General features: G+C 42.6%; 2 protein-coding genes and 1 non-coding gene across 4 annotated transcripts in view; 1 reads left to right on the top strand and 2 right to left on the bottom strand.

Annotated features, from left to right (window-relative positions):
* Positions 1-864: 864 nt before the first annotated feature.
* On the bottom strand, positions 865-15,747 carry PTCD3 (pentatricopeptide repeat domain 3). Of its 2 annotated transcripts, none has more exons than XM_040700317.2 (24): positions 15,650-15,747; positions 14,905-14,954; positions 14,297-14,340; positions 13,157-13,202; positions 12,568-12,636; positions 11,807-11,911; positions 11,520-11,643; positions 10,755-10,873; positions 9,964-10,037; positions 9,605-9,692; positions 9,449-9,509; positions 9,084-9,166; positions 8,268-8,412; positions 7,717-7,767; positions 7,270-7,353; positions 6,912-6,940; positions 6,317-6,420; positions 5,400-5,478; positions 5,222-5,312; positions 4,713-4,798; positions 3,949-4,097; positions 3,040-3,081; positions 1,996-2,154; positions 865-1,278 (listed from the first exon to the last, which is right to left on the bottom strand). In XM_040700317.2, the coding sequence occupies exons 5-24, from the start codon at positions 12,613-12,615 to the stop codon at positions 1,209-1,211; spliced, it is 1,791 nt and encodes a 596-aa protein (XP_040556251.1). In that variant the 5' UTR covers positions 12,616-12,636; positions 13,157-13,202; positions 14,297-14,340; positions 14,905-14,954; positions 15,650-15,747; the 3' UTR covers positions 865-1,208. The 2 variants fall into 2 exon arrangements, with proteins under 2 accessions (XP_040556251.1, XP_040556250.1); XM_040700316.2 differs by having other exon boundaries at positions 14,301-14,340.
* Positions 9,233-9,374, bottom strand: LOC112532460. The gene has a single exon (XR_003075192.2). It is a non-coding gene; the product is annotated as a small nucleolar RNA SNORD94 (small nucleolar RNA).
* A 91-nt stretch (positions 15,748-15,838) lies between the features above and the next one.
* Positions 15,839-24,406, top strand: part of POLR1A (RNA polymerase I subunit A) — a 30,495-nt gene continuing 21,927 nt past the window's right edge. The window contains exons 1-11 of the mRNA XM_015285989.4: positions 15,839-15,997; positions 16,503-16,707; positions 16,986-17,135; positions 17,223-17,330; positions 17,580-17,665; positions 17,750-17,859; positions 18,811-18,897; positions 20,130-20,232; positions 20,576-20,738; positions 23,216-23,389; positions 23,600-23,722. Coding sequence (XP_015141475.3) covers positions 15,921-15,997; positions 16,503-16,707; positions 16,986-17,135; positions 17,223-17,330; positions 17,580-17,665; positions 17,750-17,859; positions 18,811-18,897; positions 20,130-20,232; positions 20,576-20,738; positions 23,216-23,389; positions 23,600-23,722 — 1,386 coding nt within the window. The 5' untranslated portion in view covers positions 15,839-15,920. The remainder of the gene's footprint in view (positions 15,998-16,502; positions 16,708-16,985; positions 17,136-17,222; positions 17,331-17,579; positions 17,666-17,749; positions 17,860-18,810; positions 18,898-20,129; positions 20,233-20,575; positions 20,739-23,215; positions 23,390-23,599; positions 23,723-24,406) is intronic.

Genomic DNA, 24,406 nt, shown 5'->3' with positions numbered 1-24,406 from the left:
TCTCCTGCTTTTCAGTTGCCTCTCTAATAGCAAAGACAGCTGCCTGTCTTTCTGTGACCTGAGGAAGACAAGGCTTCATCTCTGTACTAATCCTGCTCTCACCGAGTGAGTATTCACTGATTTCTGAGTACAGGTTTAAGTAGACAAATGTAAGTAGAGCATACATTATGGTGGACACCTACCCTGCGTGGTTTTTATTAGAGCTGTTTTAGAGTAGGTACACTGAGCTACAAGCCAGACTTTGTCTCAACCATGCTAACTAACCCACACAGAACACGCTCCTTCCTTCCCTGGCTCTCACCACTGCCTAATTCTCACCAGCAGTGAAGACATTGATGAAACAGCACCCAATAGCTGATGTGAATGGCTGTGGCTTTGGCTACTTGCTGTTTTGTTAAATCAGGGGTAGAAAAAAGCACCAAACAGAGCTCTCTGTCTTTGATGCTCTGCCCCTTAACCAGTGCACGTTTACTTAGAGCAAACACTGCCTTCAAAAAGCTTTACTACAAATCTACTGTACTGCAAACAACACTTTCAGACTTTAAGCTGTTGCAGCTGCTGTCTCTCAGTCTTATTACTGACTGATCCCTAAGCTGCCTTCACAGTAGTGAGGACTTTCCCTGCACCATTATACCCACCAAGGTTTTATTTTTTTGTGAAGGGAATTGGCTGTTAACTCCTCCACCACTACGATATGCTTCAGAACGACCAGGAAAAGGACCTTTGCAAGTTCACAATAAATGACCTCAAAAAGCCTTCCAACATTCCTCTGCAAGCTGAGAACAGGCTACCTTGTGGTCTCTCCCAGACCAGCAGCACTTTGTAACCAACACTTTTTGGACAGAGATTACCAGAATTCAGCTGTCCTTAGCATCAGCCATTTATTACATGCAGCATCCAGCTGTACAGAGGCTGAAACAAGTGGTGGCTTTTTCCTCTACAGTCCAAAGCCTGTCCCAGCACCAAATGGATGAGAATTAACACCACAGACAACGATTACTTACAGCATTTACATACAGAGTAAACTTCATATTTAAGTGAAGTCAGCATGGAAGGAATTGAATTCAGTGCTGGTTTAAGTCCCAGGAGGCCCCACAGAAGTGCTGCTTGAGCTGCCAGCGAGCTGTACTGCTGAGCAGCCTCCAGAAAGCAGCATGTGTCTCACCAGAGCACTCGAGTTTTTCCCAAAGGGAAGGCAGGGAGGGCAGTTAGTCACGGTCACTGTCACTGTCGCTGTCACTGCTGTCGCTGTCTGACTGGATGCTCTCCAGTGCCTTCCTGCAGATTTTAAACAGTTGAGTAGAAATATGTTGAAAAAACCTTTGGAACCTTTTGCTTGAAACAAGATATCCAAAACACAGGGCAACCCCGCTCCAAAGAGAACACTATGGGCTGCCTGATGCCTACTGCCACAACAGACAAGTCCATCCAGCATGTGGTCAAAGCACAAACATCTCCTTCTGGCAAAGCAGGCTACTTCAGTTACCCAGAGTGGTGGGCCAGCTGTCAAGGCTACAGGAACTTCTACTCATTTGCTGGCTAGGAGCAGGCTAGGCCCGTCCTCTGAGCACGACCACAGAGGCTCACCAACAAAGTGCAGTGGTCAACAGAACACACTGAGGGTTGACCATAAGCCTGAGAGCCTATGAAATATACTGGTGGCCCTGTACCACTTCCCTGCTTTAATGCACCTGAAATCAGGGTCCTTTCAGAGGCTGGAGCCTGCTCAGAAAAGATTCTGGGGAGGAAAGATGATAACAGATCTGAGTGGTGTTACGGGTAACCCCACAGTGAAAGGTCACATTCATTCCCTTCTAGGTGTGATCAAGAGGGGTTATTTTTTGAGGTATGAATGAAGCAGTCAACAAAAAGCACAGCATTCTGAAAGCAAGTTCTCTCAGCTGTGCTAGCAGAGAAGCCTTCGCACAGGAATTATCTCTCTAACACCCTGCCTACTATACCCCTACAGCAATACCATAAAGCAGTCCAACTTACTTCTGGTTTTCAGAGAGTTTAAATTCCTTTTCCACTCTGCTTTTAAGCTTCTGCGATGAAGGAAGACCGAGGGACGCTGCCAGCTTTACCAGCTTAATTGCCTCATCTGGGGAATTGGTTTGTTTAGCACAGTTCAAGAACTCATCCATCACCAGGTCACTGTAAGAGCAAAGGCAAAGGGTGGTGGTTCACAGGGCCCCAGGCGAGGTGGCCATTAGCTTACTGCATGCAGCTGCCTTAGGGTGGGAAGGGAGGTGACATTTTCCAGATGACATAACCAGCCCAATTCTGCTCCTGCCAGAGCTGTTACAAGTGCACCTCAGCCTTCACCCCATACCAACGTGATGCGCTTTGGAACTCCTATCCTTATAGAAAGCAGTATTGCATAGCAGCAGCTCACTGCCCAGGATGAAGACCCCACCTTTACAACAGCCTAAATAACCCTTCCCCCTTTATAGCCCCCACATGAGGCCTATGCTGTGGATAGCAGAGGTACAGAAACAGTAGGAGAACAGTGATTAAAATCCCAGGAGAGCATGTCTCTGCTACAGGCTGCTGTGATGGCCATGGGCACAGGGAGCCATTGACTAGCTCTGCTCCTCCAGCTCCACTGCATGTTGCAGTGCTGGCTTGCTCCTTTGCTACCTGTGACAGCTGCTGCACATCTGTTGCCTTTCAGCAAGGAAGCAAGCAAGTGTTCACAGCTGATGCTGCAGGGGAGCAGAGGATACTGCAACCAGAGAGCCATTTGTAATAACATGGAAACCTCTTCCCTTTCATATTCACAACCCACAAACTACCAACTACAATACAATCTCAGAGAATTCCCTTCCATATTCCCCAAACTGAGAAAGGGGCTCTGAAGGGACCTGGCAGCATTAAGTCTTCCTTCCAGGTTAGCAGAAGCATGCAGAAAACGGCAAGCACAAAGTGCTGTTAACAGCTGCCCTCAGATATGGTCCACTGTTACCGGTCATAATGGAAGTGCAAGACCTCAGCCAAAGGGGGACTGGGTACACACAGTCAGAACCTGGATGTACTCACGTGGGAATCCTATTGATTTGCTGGAAACGCTCCATCATGCTCCTGTTCAAAAGGAAAGTCAAAAACAAAACAAAGGCAGAGATAGGTATTAAACATCTGGGACAAGACCTAGATGAAAAACAGGTGAGTTCTACTTCCTAGAGACACCCCCCCAGTTCCAGCAGATCCCATGCCACATGCTGACAGATGCATCACATGCCAGCCATCACTGAACAGCAACACAAAACACCTTTAAATACTACCAAACAAATGACAAGTGTGACTGGTGAAAAGTTTACTTTAAAGTCTTCGATGTTTTTAGAAAGGTTCCTACTACTTTTTTTGTGTCCAAAAAAAACAGTGCAAAGAAAGCACCTACGTTTAACAGAAAATGGCTCAGAACCTCATGGTTGGAGGTTGGGTATTTTAACCAGTATTTCAATTTGAGAGCATGCAGGACAGCCAATTCTAGCTTCTGAAGGCTTCTAATTCACTTTAGTTCACTGAAGGGTTCTATTCACTTTAGTTTTAATTAGACATAGGTCTAATTAAGAATTTAATTATACACCATTTAAACTCTTCAGGAGTTTGGTGAACAGTTCTAAAAATTAGGAAATAGGAAGCTGTGGGAAATTAGCTGTTCTTATTAAAGTGATAGGAAGCCCGACCTTGCCACAAGCAAGCGGACAACGCTCCATGCCATGCTTACTGTCCGTCCTTCCAACCATTTCTTAAGACAAACAGCTACAGCTTGGTGTCAAAAATGATCAAGAAAATTAAGAAAAAAGCCCACTAACATTCCCAGCAGGACTGACCCACATCCCTTTATCTGCACTAGCATTCCCAGACAATCAGCCATTAAGATTTGGATTTGCTGATAACACCTGAGTTACAGCATCACCAAAGAGCTCCTGACAGCCACACACGTACCATGCATCCTGGGTTCTCCCAGCCCTGGAAAACAGCACAGTGACACTGCCCAGTGCACTGCCTGTCCATTCCACTGAGGCCTGATCCCTCCCGGATTGCTCATGGACTGTTTTGATATCTTCTGCACACTTGGCAAATGCCAGTTGGATCTGTGAAATGATCACACTGTTAGTGCTAAAACCTCTGCAATCAACATTATCCACATCAATGCCATTCCTCCTACATCCTCTACAGATACTGTAGGTCTGCCCCAGCATGATTTAGTTCTGTGAATTAAAAGCAGTTGATCTTGGCAGAAAAAAAATCTCTCTTCTGTCAGGACAACTGCTCCCACAAGTCAGGCTCCAAAACAACTGTGGAGAGGAGAGCTGTGTTTAGAGACATAAGCCTTTAATTGGTTTGAAAGTGACATCTTTAGCACAAATCCCTGGATGTTGCCACAGGCATCCCCAGAGATGTGTTATGCTCTTGCTCAACAGCCCTCACTGACAGATTCCTCTTCCAAACCCTGGTATGGAAGTAATCCCCTTCTGTACTTGAGGTCTTCAGTATGTAAAGAAACAACTGGAAGAGCTCAGCAGATATGACTGAACTCAGACAGATCAGAAAACTTGTAATGGCATACACACAGCAACTGGATCTCAAAGATCCGGGGACAGTAAGACAGCTCAAGCACAGCACAGCCTAGGGACAGCAACACTGTCTGTGTGCCATACACACAAACAGGAAGATATCTTTATTCTTTTGTTACTGGGCTTCCTTACCTCTTCAGGGTGCTGATCCCTGCTCATCAAGGACAAAACTTCTTCCAACAGATCTCGTCTCTTACTAAACCCTAGCTGTTTCATATCTGTTTAGATAAAGACAGCAGTCAGTAGGATATTTTCTATATGCTGAAGACCATATCTGCATTCTTGTCTCCCCAGCTTAAAAAGCAAAGAACAGGCAAAGAATTTACACGAGTTAAACCTGGGCAGTTGCTTAAGGTACTGCTACCCAGTAAGCATTCCATTTCCCAAGACAATGACATCTAATTCTTACTGGCAATTAAACATGGCACAGCCACAATCTCTCTGATTGGGCAGAACTGATAGCAGAGACTTTCTCTATCACAGTAATCGCTCTGCTGCACTCAGGAATAATGTCCTTCTTGCCAAAGCATCTGACTGTGGCTCTTCTGAGCACCACGAAGTACTCCCCAACACCTCCCACTGTGCACTGCTCCCAGCTTATATCTGAGCAATGGCCCATGTAGCCACGTGGCTCCACCAACCTTCCCAGACCGAAGGGATCATTTCCAAGTGGTTGGCTGCATCCAGGGCTTGGAGGAAGTCCAAGATATTTTTAGGACTTGGATAGAAGAGCTGATGAAGGAAGAATCACTTCAGTGGACTGTAACTGTACTGGCTCTCCATTGTAAAGCTTTAAAACTTACAGTAAGAAACACTCACCGAAGGGCTCATCTCTTTGTACCATTTCAACACGACATCTATTTGTTCCATCATACACAACAACGAAAAGAATCTTGACCTACAGGAGGGAAAATGGCTCTAATTCGGTAACAATTAGATCACATGAAGCACAGAGAAGGATCAGATTATTATTTTAATGAACCTACAGGAGCACCTCTAGCTACAATGTCTTAGTATGCTTTTCTTCAAATCAGTATACTCTGAGTAGTTAATCACATTCCGCAACCGCAGCACTTAATTACATTAGCAAAGATGATTCAGATGCCATGATTACAGTCAAATGGCAAAACTGCCTGGAAGTTGGGTGCCTGAATACATCTGGTACACTGTGATCTCTATGTGTAACAAGAGATGCAGCCACTACGTGTGTGCTATTTTGTTGTGATCTCCTAAACTGCCATCCTAAGTGGATAACAGGAATGTAAAAGATTCGGCTGGTTAGTATAATGTAGGATGGGGATTAAGCTAAACAGAGGAGATGGAAGGGCTGGGTCTACAACCTTCTACTGTTCCTTCTCTGTCCTCCTGGCCAGGTAATGGTTCTTCTGTAATGCAAGAGGGACCACTAAGGAGGTACAACCTTAAATAGTCTGATGATCATCTGACATAATTTATACATCTGGCCTTCTGACATTTCTGAACTCATGAACTCACCAGACTCACTATGCTCCAAGACACTTCATTTCAGTTTGAGAAAGGCCATAAACCAAAAATAAATCCTAACTACTGCTGTTCTTAAGAGCTTCTTTGTCCACTAATTCCCAAACTTCATGCACAATACCCGATGCATCCTCCTGCAATACCAAAGCATCCTCCTGCACAACGTTCTAATCTCAGTTTGTACTCAAAATTATAACAACACTCAAGACACCAAATGTTAACTGCACTTCACTCACCAGTATGAATTTAACCGATCCATGTCCAAGAACTTCCAATTGTCTCCCTTTTCCACTGCCTTATTTAAACGATAGGCAAGCTTGATATCCTTAAGATCGCAGCACTGCAACAAACAAGTCAGATTTTAAAGCTACCAAATATAACACTTCACACTTTCTTCCAAGACTTGCTTTCACACAGACAAGAAATAGTCTGACAGCAAACGTTCTTAACAGGATGCAATTCAGTGCAGTGACTGCCTAAGCACTCTGCTTAGTTGGGACAATTAAGTGACTGTCCCTGTGGGCAAAAGCCAAAGCTGCTGAGTGAGCTACACTGACACTTTCTGGTGTGGAGGTGGCTGACTGCTGCTAGAAGCAGGAGGCAGGTACAGGACACAGGCAGCTGTGTAGCTCTGTGTACCAAGAACTGCATGCATCAGGCAAGTTACCAACTGAGAAATATCAAAAGAAAAACTGCAGGATTGTGCAGAAAGGTTGCAGAAGGTGATGGACACAGGTGGAAAAGGGAATGACACTGAGTGCTAAATCTTACAAGACAGGCTGGAAAACACATAGACAATCCAGAAAACGCTAGAGGGCTCAAGTTACTTACCACTTGCATGGCACTGATAAAAAATTTGGCTAAAAGGGAAAAAATGAAGCCTGTTAGCTTCCAGTTTTCAACGAGACACACAGCAACCCACTAACCCAGCCTCCCAAGGGACAGACAAGACATTTTCAATTAGAAACTGAATGTGCAGCTAGATTTGACAATATAGCAATATAGGTGATCTGTTTGAGCCTGGGCAGCTTTACAAAGGCTACGTTCTCTTGTTTGATCTAAGGCAGAGAACACGTGCAACAAAGACAGGTGTTGAGGTATGTCACCCACCTCTTCAGCACACCCACAGCTGCCACTGTTACAACTGCCCCCTCCAACACCTGACTGTCAGATAGATTGAAATTCATACCGTCATCAGGGTCCTGGGGAGTGAAACTCCTCTTTTCAACATCATCTAGCACCTCGGAGATGATGCCTGACGAGGCAAGATCAGCTGTGGGATGAACAAAAAAGCAATATCACATCTCAGCTGTACTATGAACTTTGTTGGTACAGAATCTCCTCCACAAAGACTAAGTAGTCTTCATCAACTCAAGAAAATAGGTTTTCTTTTCAGTTTCTGCAGTTATCAAACAAAGCAGAAGAATTGTTTCTTCTCTTTAAGAAGTAAGGATACTCTGTAGCATTTTGTTCACTCAAATGGAATCAGACAGAACAGTTAAGAAAGTTAAGACTGCACACCTAAGAAGCTGTATGTGAAGTCATAAATCAACTGCTTTCATACATCACATTTGGAAAGCATTCAAACCAGATGTTACTTGAGATACACTCACAGACAAGGCAATACTGCACGTACCAGATCTATAAAATATAGAGAGAAGATGATCATACGTTGCAAGGCTAGGTTCTGAAAAGCAAAAAGATTGAAATTACCACAACATTCTCAACTGAGCATTATGCCCAAGCTCTGATTCACAGTCTCCAGGCCTTCTAGTCAGGCACTATTCATAATTTACTCAATCACCCCTCTCCCTTTTCACCCTCATGTTGGACCGAACCTCGTTTACAAAAATTACAACTGGAAGAGGCAATATTTAAGTGTGGAGAATCAGCTGGAGCATCATATTGCTAAGGGACACGTGGCCAAGATTCCTCGCTCTAATATAAAAGCAGTGATGTTTTGTACCTAGTTTTCCACTCTGCGTGTCTTTAGTGTATCAGCAAGATGTTATCTGGACAAAGCACCCTCCACAACACATCAAATCCGTTGTGCAAATACTACCTGTCCACTGCATGCCCACCTGTCCTTGAAGAGCTGTAACTAGGTTAACAATAAACATGGTCCTAATTTAAGAGGCTATAGCATCCAAAAACTTTATTCTGGTTGTGGCATTCTGGTTATCTTACCGATTTCAAGTGCTTCCATCTCCTTTATTACTGGCACAGCCATACTTCTGCCTACACCACCACATCTTCTCAGAGTCTTCAGTACAGCATTAAAAGTTTGCACGTTTGGTTGCACTTCCTGCTGAGCCATGTGATTCAAGAACATCTTAAACAACAACAACAACATCCTTAGTGTTTCACACATGAGGGATCACAGTTTATCATCAGTCAAGGAGGCAGAGATATATTTCCCCAGTCTAATCCTTTTCATAGCCTGCAAGTGAACAACACTACCTCAAGTGATCACTTCAGGGAGTACTACCTCATCTTTAATTAATCTGACTGAGAAACAAGACTACCAAATGACATCACATCAGATCTTTGAGATTTCTGACCAGAATATCAAAGAAATTGTTAAGTTTACTAACTAATCTTCTTTACTGACGTTATCTCATTAGTACTGGAACCTCTAATGTTACTACTCCTCTAAAATCCATTTCCAACACCATTAATCACAACTCAGAGAGGAGCTTTTAATCTATTTTTTTAACCCCCCCATTATTTTCTACGATTTTATGACCATAATTTCCCAATTACTTTCTGGCTTGGCAGTTCTTGGATCAGTATGTTCTCAGAAGACAAACTGTTCTGCAAGGACAAAGCTGGATTTTGTACACTGTTCACTCCTTAACAGCTAGTTGGTATTTAAACCAGCATTAAGTCCTTTGCAGAAGATACTGATATAAAGCTCATTTTCAGCATCAGTCTCTGAACAACTGCAAACTTACAATGCAAACTCTGTCTATGCACTATTAACCCTTCCCTGTACCTGCTTACCTTGATTAATTCCCATCTTTCCAGGAACCTGTCCTTCAGAAATGGGACTGCTGTGATCAGTGCATTGAAGGTGTGCACATCAGCTGGAAAATACAACATAATTCATTTTAATTGACAACTATATTCTGTGGAGAACTACTTGTTGTAACATGGCTCAGTCTTTGGCGAAGTTCTCATGCAAACCTGTTTCCAGTGAGCCAGCCACACGCCAGCTGCACTGAAATCAACAGTTTGCACTCAGCTCCCATGATCTACTGAGGTCCGTACCCCTGCGCCAATCATCATTGCCATGAAAGAAACATTCACATACTCACAACTCCCTTCTATTACTTAGAAGACCATAAATCAAAACAGTAGATGCTTACCCTTGTGCCTGTCATTCAGCAATTCTGTGTACATGTCATAAGCTTTAGCAGAAGCCCCATGCTGGAAAAAATAAATGAACAAAGCAAATAAACGATCTCTGCATGTGAGATTTTGGGAGCGGAAAAAAGCTCTCCTAGCACTAAAGAGAATTTTACCTTCACCATCCCACGGATCATTGTGCAATAGGAATGTGCGTTCCTCTCTGGCATTATCTTAAATATCCTTTCAGCATTGTTGTTTTCCCTGGAATCAACACACGAGCTCAATGTTAAATGAACTCAATAAAAGATATCTTTAGGACTGACACTCAAATACATTCATCCCCAGCCTTTGAACTATTCTGCAATTACTTTCTAGATCTCCACCAATACGTCAAAAAATTAGCCAATGCAGACATACTTAATGATTAATATCTGCAAATATGGACTGCTAATTAGTCTTTATATCATTTTTATAACGACAATGTGAGTGCACAGCCTGCTGGACAGAGGAATACTGGCAATGCTTTCTGTACCTCCATCTAGAGGCAAATGGGTGCGATCCTCTCTGGGGAGGTCTCTTCGGAGTCTCCTGCTCTGAAGCGTTCACCTGAAGAGATTTTTGCACAAGTGAGTTTCTCAGAATACAGAGTTGCAATTAAACATCAAATGATGTGTTTTAGTTACAGAAGTTCAGCAGCAATTTATAAGCTACCAAAGATGAATGTTTTGAATGAGTTACAATAAAATTATTTAGACTATGATGTTTAAGAAGTGATAATGAGATTAAGAATACTGTTTGTTACTAAAGATACAAGATGAATTAAATGCATTTGTGGAGTGGAAGATAATAATTTCATCATACAAAGTATAAAACCCTTTCTCCCTCAACAACCATCCCAGGAACAGGTATTGCCAAACACATCTACTGCTGCATCCAGGGACTGATTCTCTGAACTGTCAACAAGAAGCCCTCAACTTTATTAAAACTCAGTTAGGGTTCAAACTGGAACACAGTGAACATGCTGATCTTCATTACAGAAGTTCTTGGAGGTGAACGATAAAACCAAATGTGGCAGTGGAAACAGGTATTTAAACACAGCTCAGCAGAACTAGTCAATACAAGGTTCCAGTTATTAAATTCAGCTTTTGCTGGTAGATCAAACACAGGATTTTTATAACTGTTGTATTTCTAGGAGATGCTGACTGCATCTGACCTGCCTCACACCATCTGCCAGGTAAATGAGCACAGTGGAAAAACCTTGAAATCACCTTCATACACTCTTACAACTTAAGAGAGAAATAGAGCTCAACAGCTTTCTCATACCTCTGATTCTTCCAAATCCTCTTTTTCTTCAGATTCCTTTTCCTGAGTAGATTCTCCATCTCCATAAAAGCATAACAAATCTAAAAGGCTGTTTGTGGTCTCCAGAGATATGGACGTACCTACAGGAAATAATGATGTACAGCAGTGACAAAGAAATGAAAAAACATTACTATTCAATGCACATTCATAACAGAATACTATTTTCTGACAAAGAAGTTCTCTAGCAATTCTGTGAAACAGAGCTACAAAATTAACACCTTAATGTACCTACTTGTACTAGAAGACAAATTCAACAGTGGACTTGAGTATTTGTTTTTCTGTTAGTGTCACCGAATGAGTTTTCCTGACCAAGTGGGAGAAGGGAGTAGCAGCTGGCAGCCCAAACTGCAAACCGCAACTGAAATGTCAGGTGCTTTTCCTGACTACAGCTTGCTTTGAGACTTCACTATCCTATTCACTTCCTATGATACAAATTTAAAACCAACAAATGAGCAACACAGTCATGAAATTACCTCCATACAAAACCTAGGTCTCCTCTGGTGGTAGTTACACTGTGCAAAGAGAGAATTCTATCTTTATGCATGGGTCAAATTATGCTCCCTTGTAGACAACTTCAGGCAGAAAAGTAGCAACACACAAACCAGCTACCTCCACATTTCTCATTCAAGGTGACTATCTCATATTAGCCTGTGCCAGCGACTAAAACATGTTTTTGCAGGATTTAAGCAGAGCTCCATCCTGGAACCTGGCAGGCGACGAACATACCTGCTTGTAGGAGCTGATCAAACAGGTCCACTGAAGCTTTCACCATTCGGAGGTTGATGCGCTCTCTCAGAGCTTCCTCACTCACACCTTCAATCTGAGGTGTACATATCTCAGGCATCAAACTCTAAAAGCACAGAGGACGAGTCAAGCATATACTTCAAACTCATCATTACAACACTAGTAGTTAACCAAATCAACCGTTTATGTTAGTTTTGGCCCAGTCTTACAGTTGATTTCACTACCTAACAACACACAAATACAATGAAAACAAACAGCAAAAAGCTTACTGGTATGTTCGGTTCAGCAAGAATCTTGTCAAAAAAATGAGGAAATTCCTTAATAATATATTTGGCAGCATTTCTCCCAGACTCCTTTGACAACGAAAACAGACGCTGCATAGGAAAGAGAGAACAAGAATTTGATGAAGCATGTAACTAAAAGGCTGAGAGGGAGGAAAAACAGTTTCCATAACATAAGGAATTCCAATGGGACCAAACAGAACTCACACTTTTTCAACTCTTATTAAAAGCACAACGAAAAGATGACATTCCAAATACATATTCTGGCATTATAACAAGGTAAGGATGCCTGTTTCTTAAATTAGATTGTAATATCCTTCTCTGTTACTTAGCCATGGATCAGATACCTTAAATCTCACATTAGTGCCTCAAGCTCAATACCATCTTTCTTCTTAGACAAATGGCATGAGAAAGTTTCTCTCTATTTTACATCTACATTCGCTGGCACCACCCAACTTTCATCCACCCAGCTGTTCATTGATAAAGCTAAAATTCCCAGGGGTTGACTAAGATGGTTAATTAATCACATGCTGTTCGTGTAGTAACAAGCATACCAGTAACTATCTGGTATTAAACCACACGGAATTCATCTTAACTAAACTGTAATCACGAAATCTCAACATACCTCTTATTCTCTTTCTATATCCAACATATACAAATACAGCTACAACGGGTTAAATGCCTAGCCTGAAGAGTTACTGCAGGATTCCAATTAGAAAGCTATCAAGGATTTCGAAGGAAATACTCACAGCAGTGGCTGAATTTTTTGGCATAAGATAAGGGTCATCATGGAACATATAATGAGCAGCAGTAGGATCCTGTGGAAAGGAGAACCGAGGACTGAAACTTTTAGTTATGTACTCAGGCATAGTGCCTCATGGAATGTAAGCACTATGGACAGCTCCACCGTAAGTACCACCTCATCTGCATTCTACAAAATAACTCTGCTATCAGAATGGGTTTGGCTATTTGGAAACTGTTTAAAAAGCATCTGCATTATGCATGTACACGTGGGCTAACAGAGCAACCACAAAAGGGTCTTCACTATAACAGAGCAAGCACTGAGCACAAAGAAAGTAAGATCACCACCTCTAACAGCCTCAGGAGACCTGAGTTGATTTGCAGAAACTTGCTCCTGATTTTAGCAAAAGCCTGATCAAAATACACAGCCTTCACTGGTAGTTGAGCAAAAGTGAAACTGTTAAAAAAAAACCAAACCTGATGTATAAGTTCTACCTTCTTTTTCTGGCCAAGGTAGAAGTCAGAGTCTTCAGAGTGACAGGTAGTGTGCAAGATGATGCACCAACCCCTATCCATGATCATAACAAAACTACTCACCCTTTTCACAGTAGAAGCCAACGTTTGGAGAACTGCTAGTTTATCCCTAGGATGTAAAAGAAACTTCCATTAATGCTAGATTGCAGACTTCTAATGTTACCTACTAGATTTTAGGCAGCCTAAGTACAGGTTTGTAAAGATTTTCAGTTCTAAAAAATAGTCATTTTTGCTTCACTTAGAAAACATCACTTTTCACAACAGGATGAAAAATCCAACTGCAAGAACAGTCAGTCCTCGAACCACAGGAAAGACAAGACTGAGAAAAAAAAAAAACAGAATTCAAGCCTCCTGCTATGTTCTTATTATACGTTATCAGAGAACATACAGAAAGAACAAAGAAAAAAACCTGGAATGCTCTTAGAGCCCCTTAAGAGTATCCCAGCTCTGAAGATGGATACACGAGTTCCTCTCTTCTACCTATGGATCCTTAAGACTTTGGTTATGTTTCAAGCAAACAAGGAACAGACTACTGAAAGTGTTCAGGTGGAGGTGGACTTATTTGGAGTTTGCATGCAGACACCATTTAGCTATCCATTTAATTTCTGCTGTACTGTCATGCAACTTCAGATTAAGTCCTTTAGAATACTATGAGAATCCCAACAAAATAGCTTTTGTTCCACTGCATCATTTCTAAACAAGATTTTAACCTGCAGGTTATCGGTGGCTAAGTTTCCTCTGCTGAAAGAAGCATACCTACATGCAAGTAGCTAAATTAAATTGATTTCTCATGAATGTAATCCTTAGGAAAGTAAGAAAACAATACTTTCAACTGCAACCCTTGTAACTGTTTCCATAAAAGAGGGCAGAAACAGAGTATACATACTCTGCCCAAAGAGGAAGGGTGACAAATATTCCTAGAGCTCTCAGTCAGCAGCAAATCCACTACTGGGACATTAAGTCTAAGAGTAGAACAACATGATTTCTCTTTTTCAACCCCCTCCAATGAAATACTAATTAAAATCAACATAAACAACACTCTTTTTTCCCCCTCAGAAATAAAAAGCCTCTTTCAGTAGTTAGCAATGTAAGATTGTCTTTTGCTACAACCAAGTTCCAATCTCATTCACAGACAAGATTAAATTTAACTGTCAAGCAGTGATATTTTTTTTCCAGGCCAAGACATGTTCCCACTGTACACACCCACCAAGTTTTCCTTCGTGGGAGCACAATTTCTTCTTGAGCACCTACAAGAAACAATATTAAAATCATTATTAGAAACTAATAGAAAACCCTGACCTAAGGAAAACCAATGATTTGAGCTAATATAGTCAAAAGTACTTAATCAAAGTCTTCAAAACCACGGTCTGATATAGACCACTACATCAAGTAACAGAAAAGGCTGGCGGTAGAAGTCCTGTGTGTAGACAGGATCAGAACTCTGACTTTTCTTCTACCTCAGAGAGATCTATCCACTTATTCATAAACGCTTTCTTAATCATCCCATATCTTTCAGCTTGAGCCCCAGATTTTCTCAGTCTTCTCAGGACTAAAGGGGACAACTCCTTGTCATTGGATGTTGGGGGTATCAAAACCTTATTTCATTTCAAGGAGTAATTGGGCAGTTCATGCATTGGACGCGGTTGGCTGGAGTGAGGGGAACCCAAGCAAATAAAGCCAGGAAATCTCTGCACAATGAAGATGATAGGAAAGTAAAGAGGGGAAAGATTGCATTCACTGTCTCCTTTGTGTTACAGACTATGCTGTGTAGAAGCTGGAAAAGGAAGGAACTCATAATTACAGCATCATACCTTCTGAGTTTTCAACAGTCTTCCCAAGAGCTGTATTAGTAGAAGAGCACCTATAAACCAGAGTTTTAAATGAATAGAGGTCAAACTAATACAGCGAAACTATGTTAATGAGGTTCTCGATTACAAGTCAAAAATTTGCAGTTCATTTTGGGGGTTTTGTGGCTGCATCTCAGTACGCAAATCCTGAACATCAATTAAGGAGGCTAATTTAGGACAAAAACTGGAACAGGCTGACAGAGAGGCTGAGGAGTCTCCTCTAAAGATATTCATGATCCTCCTGGATGCTGAAGAAGATGCTGTTAGCACACCTACGTGCTTTAAAGTGACATTTGCTATGTGTTTATTTTACAGGCCATGCTCTCACCACCTCAGACACAAGCCACGCTTTGCCCACATGCAGCACAAGAGGCACAGGAGCCTTTCACTTGAGGAACACCTTTAAATCAACCCCAATCTGCATCTCCACAAGCTTCAGCGCCTAAAGGCCACTTTAATACCCCGAACCCAAGCCTGTGGTGCGGAGAGACCCAAGAGAAGGCTCCACAAGGACAGTTTCGCCGCTCTGCCCAGGCCGCCTCACGCCTCCCTGAGGCCACACTGCGCATGCGCAAAGCACGGCCGCGCAAACTCACACCGCCGCGCATGCGCGGCTTTTCGCGCCTCAACTCCCCTCCGCAATCCCTCACTGCTGTCTCCGCTGCCGTCGCCCCCCTCTCCTCGCCCTGAAGGAACGGAACAGCCTTACCGTCCACACCGCCTGCTCAGCGATAGCACTCGGTACCAGGAGCTCACTCCTACCCGCCGAGCCGCCATGCCGGCCCTCGCGCAGCGCAATCTGGGAAGGAAGGCGCTCCCACTCCTACGGCGGCGGGGGACGAGCTCTCCGCCCCGCCTCCCCCCGGCGGTGCGTGGTAGCGCCAGGCCCCGCCTCTCCCTCCGCCACCGGGACCGCGTGCTTCCGCCTGCGGCTTCCCAGGGGCTCCGAGCGCTGTCCGCGGGAGACCCGTCCGTTCGCCATGAGGCCGCCGAAGGTGGTGCCGTGGTGGCGGTTCGCCAAGGTTTCCTTCGGGCTGTACACCGCCGAGGAGATCAGGTGAGGATCCAAGGCGCGCCGCGTCCTGTCGCCCTCCGGCCGAGCGGGGCTGCGTGCACCGCCTGGAGGACCACAACTCCCAGCGTGCCTTGCGCGGCGGCGGCGGAGCGCGGCTATGGGCTGTGGGCGCGCAGTATGCCGGGATGTGTAGTTCGCGTGCGCCCCGGCCGTACTGACAAATGATCCCCCCCCATGGTTGCTGAGTGCTGAGGTGCTGCGTTCCCCGTAGGGAAGACGGAACGGTTTTATGGCATGGGGCAGCCGGTGACATTACGTGACTTCCTCATGTAGTTGTTAAAGTTAAAAGATATATATTTACCGCGGTGTAGGCAGCCCCGTCGATATGCCCATGCGTGCCCAGCATGCTTGTAAAAAGGTGTTTTCATCAGTCACGTAGATGCTCAGTGTCAATGCTGGTTGTAACATTAAAGCATATTTCCCATTTTTTTCCTTTTTTTTTTTTTTTTTTTTCTTCTGCCACTGATTTTTATTCTTTCTACCTCAGGAAACTGAGCGTAAAAGCCATAACGAATCCTCAGTACTTGGATAATGTGGGGAATCCTTCTATTAATGGATTGTACGACCTGGCTCTGGGGCCTCCTGATTCCAAAGAAGCGTGTGCAACGTGCATGCAGAACTTCAGCAACTGCCCGGGCCACTTTGGCCATATAGAACTGCCTCTGACTGTCTACAACCCTCTGTTTTTTGATGTATGTATGCTTAATTATTGTCTCACAGCTGAAGTGAGGGATGGTGTTCAGCTACCTACTTTTATCCTAGAGTTCCTAAATGTTTTCTGCACGTTCAGGTCTTGTTCAAGCTCACAGTAGAGGTATTTGTGTATTTGTACCTGCAGGTCCTCGTATTTCAAAAAACTGGGTCAATGTGGATGATACTTGACTACTTATATAGCATTACGTTGAGTGACAACACATGTGCAAGCTAATAAATCTACCAGAATAACTTTTTTCCCCTCTTTTTGTTCCAGAAACTGTACCTTCTAATTCGAGGTTCTTGTTTAAATTGTCACATGCTGACGTGTACTCGAGCTGTGGTTCATTTGCTGCTAAGTCAGCTGAAGGTTCTGGAGCATGGGTTGCTTCATGCTGTCCATGATCTTGAAGTCATCTTAAATAGGGCAAGTAGTCCATCTTTCTCCGTTCATTTTTTTAGATGATGGTGCTGTAACTACAAAGCTATCTATATCCTATTCTACTTCTTTCAGTTTTTAGAGCAAAGTGCAGATGCGACAGCTCTAGAAATTGAAGAAGAGTTGAATCACCATGTTGATGAAATATTGCAAAGTCAAGAACTGAGCGATCAGTGTTCAAATGTAAGTAGAATCAGTGCTCCTCTTGGGACCTCAGATTTTGTCCTTGTAATATAATAATGTGCAGGGGAATGTCTGTGTCTGATTATGCAGACTCTAGAATTTGTCCTTGAGTTTTGAACTGTGTTACATTCGGAGTGAAATGTCTAAAATTATGTGTAAAAATACTTTCTCCCCTGGCCCAATGTTGAAGTAACAATTAGCTTTGTATGAAATATGCTTTGTTTTCTGCTTTCTGTTTTTGCTCACCAGGTGAAAAATGTTTGTGAGTGTAGAAATAAATTGATATCCCAGTTCTGGAAAGCACATATGACTTCGAAGAAATGCCCAAACTGCAAGTAAGTTTAACTACATGAGGAATTAAATAGGTGGTGTGAAGTCAGATAGTGTAAGCCTCTTGGTTTTGTTTTTTTCCCTTTAAGATCAAGGAGATCACTGGTGCGAAAAGAGCATAACAGCAAGCTGACAGTAACTTATCCTTCTACAGTGTTACGTAAGGCAGGAGAGGAAGGCATCGGGGATGAACCAGCAGGTAAGATGTTTGTCTTCTGCTCAAATATGTTTGCACTTTTACTTGCCTGTATTTAAGGTGGACAGATTCCTAACAATGAATATGCGCTTTTGACTTGTGTGTTTAAAAAAAAACAAATCATAAAAACAAAAGGAAAAAACACATTAGGTTCAGCAGTGGGAGATTACCTAATATCCATCAAATTCCAGGTGTCTGCTTTAGCATCCTATCTGTGACACATTCAACAAAGGCAGGAAAGTGTGGATATCCCAGTGGTACTACTTTTGAGTGACAGCTGTGACTCCGTGAGGTTGTAGAATACTACTTTGGGCTTTCTGTTTCTAAACTGCTTAGAGCACCTCTGGTGGGGTGTTTTGTTACGCTAGTGATTTAAATAGTTGTTCTGGAGAGTCAGGGGAGTTGCCACAGTTAGAATAGCTTGCCTTATTCTTGTGGACACTTTTAAGGTTCGCATGTGAAGTATTATTAAGAAATATTTCCCTCCTGTCAGTTATCAAAGGCCAAGATATTTCGGGCAAATCTTGGTCTCACTGGTAATATTTGAGTCCTGCTTGTGACTTTTTGAGCTACAGGCAGACTCTTCTTTTTTGTGTTGATCTGTGGATGTGATCATTTGAAGAAGTGGTACAGTTTGCTGTTAATCAAATAAAACATGGTTCAGTTGTTAGGGATGAGTTTTGTTTCAGTTAGTTATATTGTCAGCCAGTGGCCACGTAAATAGCTTACTTTTTCAATACTGAGAAGACTCTTTGATTAACACGTTTGCTTTTGGGATATTAAATTAATGACACTACTTTAAAGAAGGTAACACCAAATAAATACACTGGTTACTGTTTTCAGACTTTCCCTTTGCTGGAAAAAACCACTGTAAACCAAAAGAATCTTCCGAACTAACTTATTGTGATTTTCATTATTCTCACTCCCCTCCCCTTTCTTTTTCTTTCCTTTTAGCTATTGATGAAACTCAGTTAGGGAAGAGAGGATACCTGACACCAATGACTGCCAAGGAGTTCGTCTTGGCTCTGTGGAAGAATGAAGGTAACGTTTGTTCCTGTGTGAGTCCCTTCTCAAATCTGTACCTTTTGCCTTAAGAACTCTTGGTTGAAAGATAAATTTTTGTAGAATCATAGAATCACAAGGTTGGAAAGGACCTACAAGATCACCTAGTCCAACCATCCTCCCATTACCCTTGCTACCACAAGCCACTAAACCATATCTCGTAGCTCCTCATCCCGATGCCTCCAAACACAATCAGGGACAGCAACTCCACCACTTTCCTGGGCAAGTCATTCCAGTGCCTGACCACTCTCTGAGAGAACAAGTTTTTCCTAATGTCTAATCTAAACCTCCTCTGGTACAACTTGTGGCCATTTCCTCAGGTCATGTTTGTTGCCTGGGAGAAGAGGCCAAACCCCTCCTCATCACAATCTCCTTTCAGGAAGTTGTAGAGTGCAGTAAGGTCTCCTCTGAGCCTCCTCTTCTCCAGACTGAACAACCCCAACTCCCTCAGCCTCTCCTCATAAGATTTGTGCTTCAGACCCTTCACCAGTTTCATTGCCCTTCTCTGGACACGTTCCAGGGCCTCAATATCTTTCTTGTAGTGAGGGGCCCAAAACTGAACACAGTACTTGAGGTATGGCCTCACCAGTGCTGAGTACAGGGGGATAATTACCTCTTTCCTCCTGCTGGCCATGCTATTTCTAGTGCAGGCCAGGATTGCATTGGCCCTCTTGGCCGCCTGGGCACACTGTCAGCTCATGTTCAGCCAAGAACATGAGACAAGAAGGGCTGGTACCTAGTGAAGGCAGAGCATTTGGTGACCTAGTTTGATCAGCTGTTATCAAATTGCCACTTCTCAAAGCTTGGTTGTTTTTTATGGAGAATATGATGTCTGTGTGGCTCTGTGCTTACTATTCCCTGTGGTTTTATTGGTTGAAGACTGAATGTTTTGTGTTTCCTGTGCATACAGTTGGAAGGAAAAATTGAAGGATTTCATGTTGTAGTCACAGCCAGTAGCTGTGAACTGTTTCTTCCAGCTCTGTTGACATTTTTCCTTTTGTTATGCTCTGTATTTCCATTCATAGTTGTTTCTAAAAGAAGATGTGACCAAAAAGAACAATGGCATTCTTTTAAAGTATTTTTGCCTACATGTTCTTTTAAACAAGCTCTCTAGTATTTAACTCGGCAGAGTCTTTTGACTAGATTGACCAGGCGTATCTGGGGGTTTGAACTCCCAAGCAAAAGCAGTAATGGTGTGTTTATCTCTTCAGGTTTCTTTCTGCGTTACCTCTTCCCTGGGATGGATCCCCATAAGGACTCAGCTTTCAGCCCAGATATGTTTTTTTTAGATCTGCTTGTGGTTCCTCCTTCAAGGTAAAAGTTCCCCAGACAAGCACAAAAGAAGCTATAGGGTTTAGCACATATTCTCCTAAGGAGTCAGAAGGTGCATGCTAGTTTTTACAAAAGCATATTTTGCTATTAGTATTTCATCTTACAGAATATGTGAATATTATACCTGTGATGCAATAGAATTTCTTGTTATGGAATCATTCCTCTTTTATGACTGCCACAGTGTAATAAATGAAGTCGTAAATGCTCGCCGTTAGTTCATAGGCATTATTTTTCATGCATTGGAGACTTAGCTCAGAATGCATGATGTTTATTATGCTGCTTTTTGGCAACATTAACTTTCTGAAATGATTTTGATCTGCTGTAGGTATCGCCCTATAAATCGTGTTGGAGACCGGATGTTTACAAATGGTCAGACTGTGAACCTGCAGGCTGTCATGAAAGATGCCACCCTGATCAGGAAGCTCTTGGTTTTCATGGCAAAAGAACAATGCCAGCCAATTAAAATTGTGGAAAACGAAATCCAAACAGTAAGAGTTGCTGGTTATCTTATTATCTGCTTTTTTGATGTATGGTTGCAGTTCAGTTAATGTTCCAGTAACAGGTTTTGCCTGGACTGCTGGAATGTATGCTGCTAGATGTCTTCACCGTAGATATTTTTGCTTGTGTCTCTTTCTACTCAGCTGTCTGGTGCAAAAGGGAAAACACTTTATGTATACTTCCTTAATGGTAGTTTTGTGTTAGACTGCTCTGTGTGAGACATAATGGACTCCTGTTACTGGAAAATGAAATATGTACAACAGAAACAGTTTAGAATGAAACTTCTTCAGCATCTCTGAAGTGTAACTGCATTGAATTTCACACTCTTAACTGTATGAACTCATACTCTAATTGTATGAGTTTCAACAGGACCAAGTGCTGGGTCCTGCATTTTGGACACAGCAACCCCAGGCAACCCTACAGGCCTGGGGAGGAGTGGCTGGAAAGCTGTCTGATGGAAAGGGACCTTTGTGCACTGGTGGATGGTCGGCTGAACATGAGCCAGCAGTGTGCCCAGGTGACCAAGAAGGCCAGTGGCATCCTGGCTTATATCAGGAATGGTGTGGTGAGCAGGACTAGGGAAGTAATACTGCCCCTGTACTCAGCATTTGTGAGGCCTCACCTCGAGTACTGTGTTCAGTTTTGGGCACCTCAATACAGAAAGGACATGGAGGTGCTGGAGCAGGTCCAGAGAAGGGCAACAGGGCTTGTGAAGGGCTTGGAGAATGTGCCCTACAAGGAGAGACTGAGGGAACTGGGGCTGTTTAGTCTGGGGAAAAGGAGGCTGATGGGAAACATTATTGCTCTCTTCAAATACCTGAAAGGTGCTTACAGCGAGAGCGGGGTTGGTCTCTTCTCACTGGTGACAGGTGACAGGATGAGGGGAAATGGCCTCAAGTTGTGCCAGGGGAGATTTAGGATGGATATCAGAAGAAACTTTACAGAAAGTGTTGTTAAGCACTGGAATAGGCTCCCAAGAGAGGTGGTTGAGTCACCATCCCTGGATGTGTTTAAAAACCATTTGGATGTGGTGCTCAGGGACTTGATTTAACAGAGAGTTGTTAGAGTAAAGGTAGTGTGATTAGGTTGTGGTTGGCCTTGATGATCTTGAAGGTCTTTTCCAATCTGAGCAATTCTATGATTCTATCTCATCGAATGAAAAATGAGGGGGGAAGCCACTCTGTCTCCTAAGCCTAGTAGAGCCAATTGTAATCTTGGTTGTTTTTAACTATAAAAGTAATTATTAACAATGCTTGCTTGCTTCCAACCAGTTCACGTGGTAATATAGTAGTAATAAAGTATGTCACTATTACTGTTCCAAGCTATGTGGCTTCATACTGTCTTTCTGTATCAGTACTGAGAAGCCTTACAAGGAGAAAGCTGCTGTGTCCAGGCTGTGAATCACAGGGTTCCTCCATAGAGGGGGCTGACTGCGTGGTAGGTTGGACTGTGAGTTTGCAGAGCATTAAGTATCTGTGCAATCACTCATTTAAGTAATGAGAGCCCTTCTGAAAAAATGACTGACATGCAGTGTGCAACTGTCTGTGTGGAGCTTTGAGATTCAGGCATGTATCTCTTGCCCTTGAAATCCCCACTTTGAGAACATAACTGTGAAGAAAAATAAGCTAGATTCAACCTGGATTACATATCCACAGCTTTTGCTTGGTTTTGTTCCATCTTATGGTTATACCCTTTTTTTTGGTGTTTCATCAGTGCTTCAGCTATTTGTTTCCATTGATATGAAGCCTTTTATTTTTCTGGAAGTCTCTGTGGTTCTGTGCACAACTGAAGGAAATCCTTTATTTCTGGCATACGCTCACTGCAGTGTTGTGCTCTACAAAGGAAGAAACTTCTTGTATCTCATTTGGAGTAAAAAATAGTGCAGGTTAACCAACACGCATAACCTACAGAGCAGAAATAAACCAAAAACATGCTGAATGCTTTTTTGGGGGGGATTTGTTTCTAAATTGTGCTATTAGGAATTCTTTGACATTGGATGTAATTTCAGCTGGATGTGGTTTACATCCTGAAGTGTAAGGATTTTTAATACGTTTTAGTTACTGAGGATGTAACCACGAGGTGGGGATGTGCCCTTAAAACATGTGCCCTTGTGTGTATGGATTTCTGGACTGTGAGAACGAAGTGATGCAAGCTTTCAGCTTTGTGTTTTAATTTTAACATTTGGCTTTCCAGTAGCATGGTGGTTCTTAGCCACACTGACTAGCCAGTAAAAAAGCTAATTTGGAAAGAGGACTGAATCAGTTCAAATGCTGCTGGAATACAGCTGCTATCTTTGGAGGTCTCTTTATGTTTCTAAATCTTGACAGCAGACCTCTCTGAACACTTAATTGTAATGACAGTGTTAACATATCTTTCAAATTAATTTCATCGATGAGTTGCATATGCTATGCAATGTGATAATCAGCAAGTGTTTTTTGTTAAATCCAAGTCTTTTCTGTTTCTCTAGGAGACAGGTGAGAGTGATGAGCCTCTGGACCGTTCTGTGCTGGCAACTATTCCAGGACAGACCATTGCAGACAAGCTTTATAACGCTTGGATTCGTCTTCAGACCCACGTCAACATTGTGTTTGACAGTGACATGGACAAAATGATGACTGAGAAATACCCTGGTATTCGTCAGGTGGGTAGCAGGGGGGGGTCTTAAACTCTGGTCTTTGTGTATCACTGGCAGTTAAAGGGAGAGAAATTGATAGAATAAGAAATAAGTGAAATATTTGTGCTCAGTACATTGATGTTTTCATGATACTCATTGCTGTAATGTCTTGAGACTCTGCCTGATGTTGCATGCTTTTGTGTTTCACCATTTAATTGTTCACTTTTGTTTTCAAAGCTATTAGAGAAAAAGGAAGGACTGTTCCGCAAGCACATGATGGGAAAACGTGTGGATTTTGCAGCTCGATCGGTCATTTGCCCTGATATGTACATAGGTACCAATGAGATTGGCATTCCCATGGTAAGAAGAAATAAAGGAGTACCTCCCTATGATACTGAGCTGTACAGCAGTGTTTTCAGTTACGTAGTAAGCAGTTTAAAATGCAGACGTTTATGGGTTTGTCTAGACTTTTTTTCCACCTTACCACTGTGTTAATGAGGGAGTATTGAAGAGCAGGAAATTCTTACTGTTATACTGAACACTAAGCCTAGAAAAGAGGATGGAAAAAGAAGATCTGCCCTTGCTTCCATGGTTAATGAATTAGTACAGATTTCATAAGTAGGTCCTGTCTCATTGTTGATCTTTGTACAGTGTATCCTGTAACAGGCCTGACAGCCTTAAAGAAAAGCCCATAGGTTTGTCACAGCCTTCATCTTTAATGACTCACAGAGATTAAACCAATCCTGAACTTATACACAGTCTTTTCTGCTTGCCTGTATGAGAACAGTGAGCCTGATGATTATGCACTTTTCACCTTCATTGTAAGTTTGTTTGCAGAATCTAAAACAGTGCTTTTTTAAAATTTATTTACTAATTCAGTATTTCTTTTCTGCTCCAGTTGAAAATCATAAGGGCATAGTTTGCTGCTCTTACAGTGCAGATTTTAAAGCAGAAATGCATCCATTTGGCATGACAATAGATTGAGGAAGAATTTCTGTTTACATTTGATGAATTAACAGTCAACCCTATTTTCTCAGTAACTTG

Source organism: Gallus gallus, chromosome 4 (genome assembly GCF_016699485.2).
Source record: "Gallus gallus isolate bGalGal1 chromosome 4, bGalGal1.mat.broiler.GRCg7b, whole genome shotgun sequence".
NCBI lineage: Eukaryota > Metazoa > Chordata > Aves > Galliformes > Phasianidae > Gallus > Gallus gallus.
Note: the sequence above shows the minus strand (reverse complement) of the source record. Positions and strands in the feature narration are given on the sequence as shown.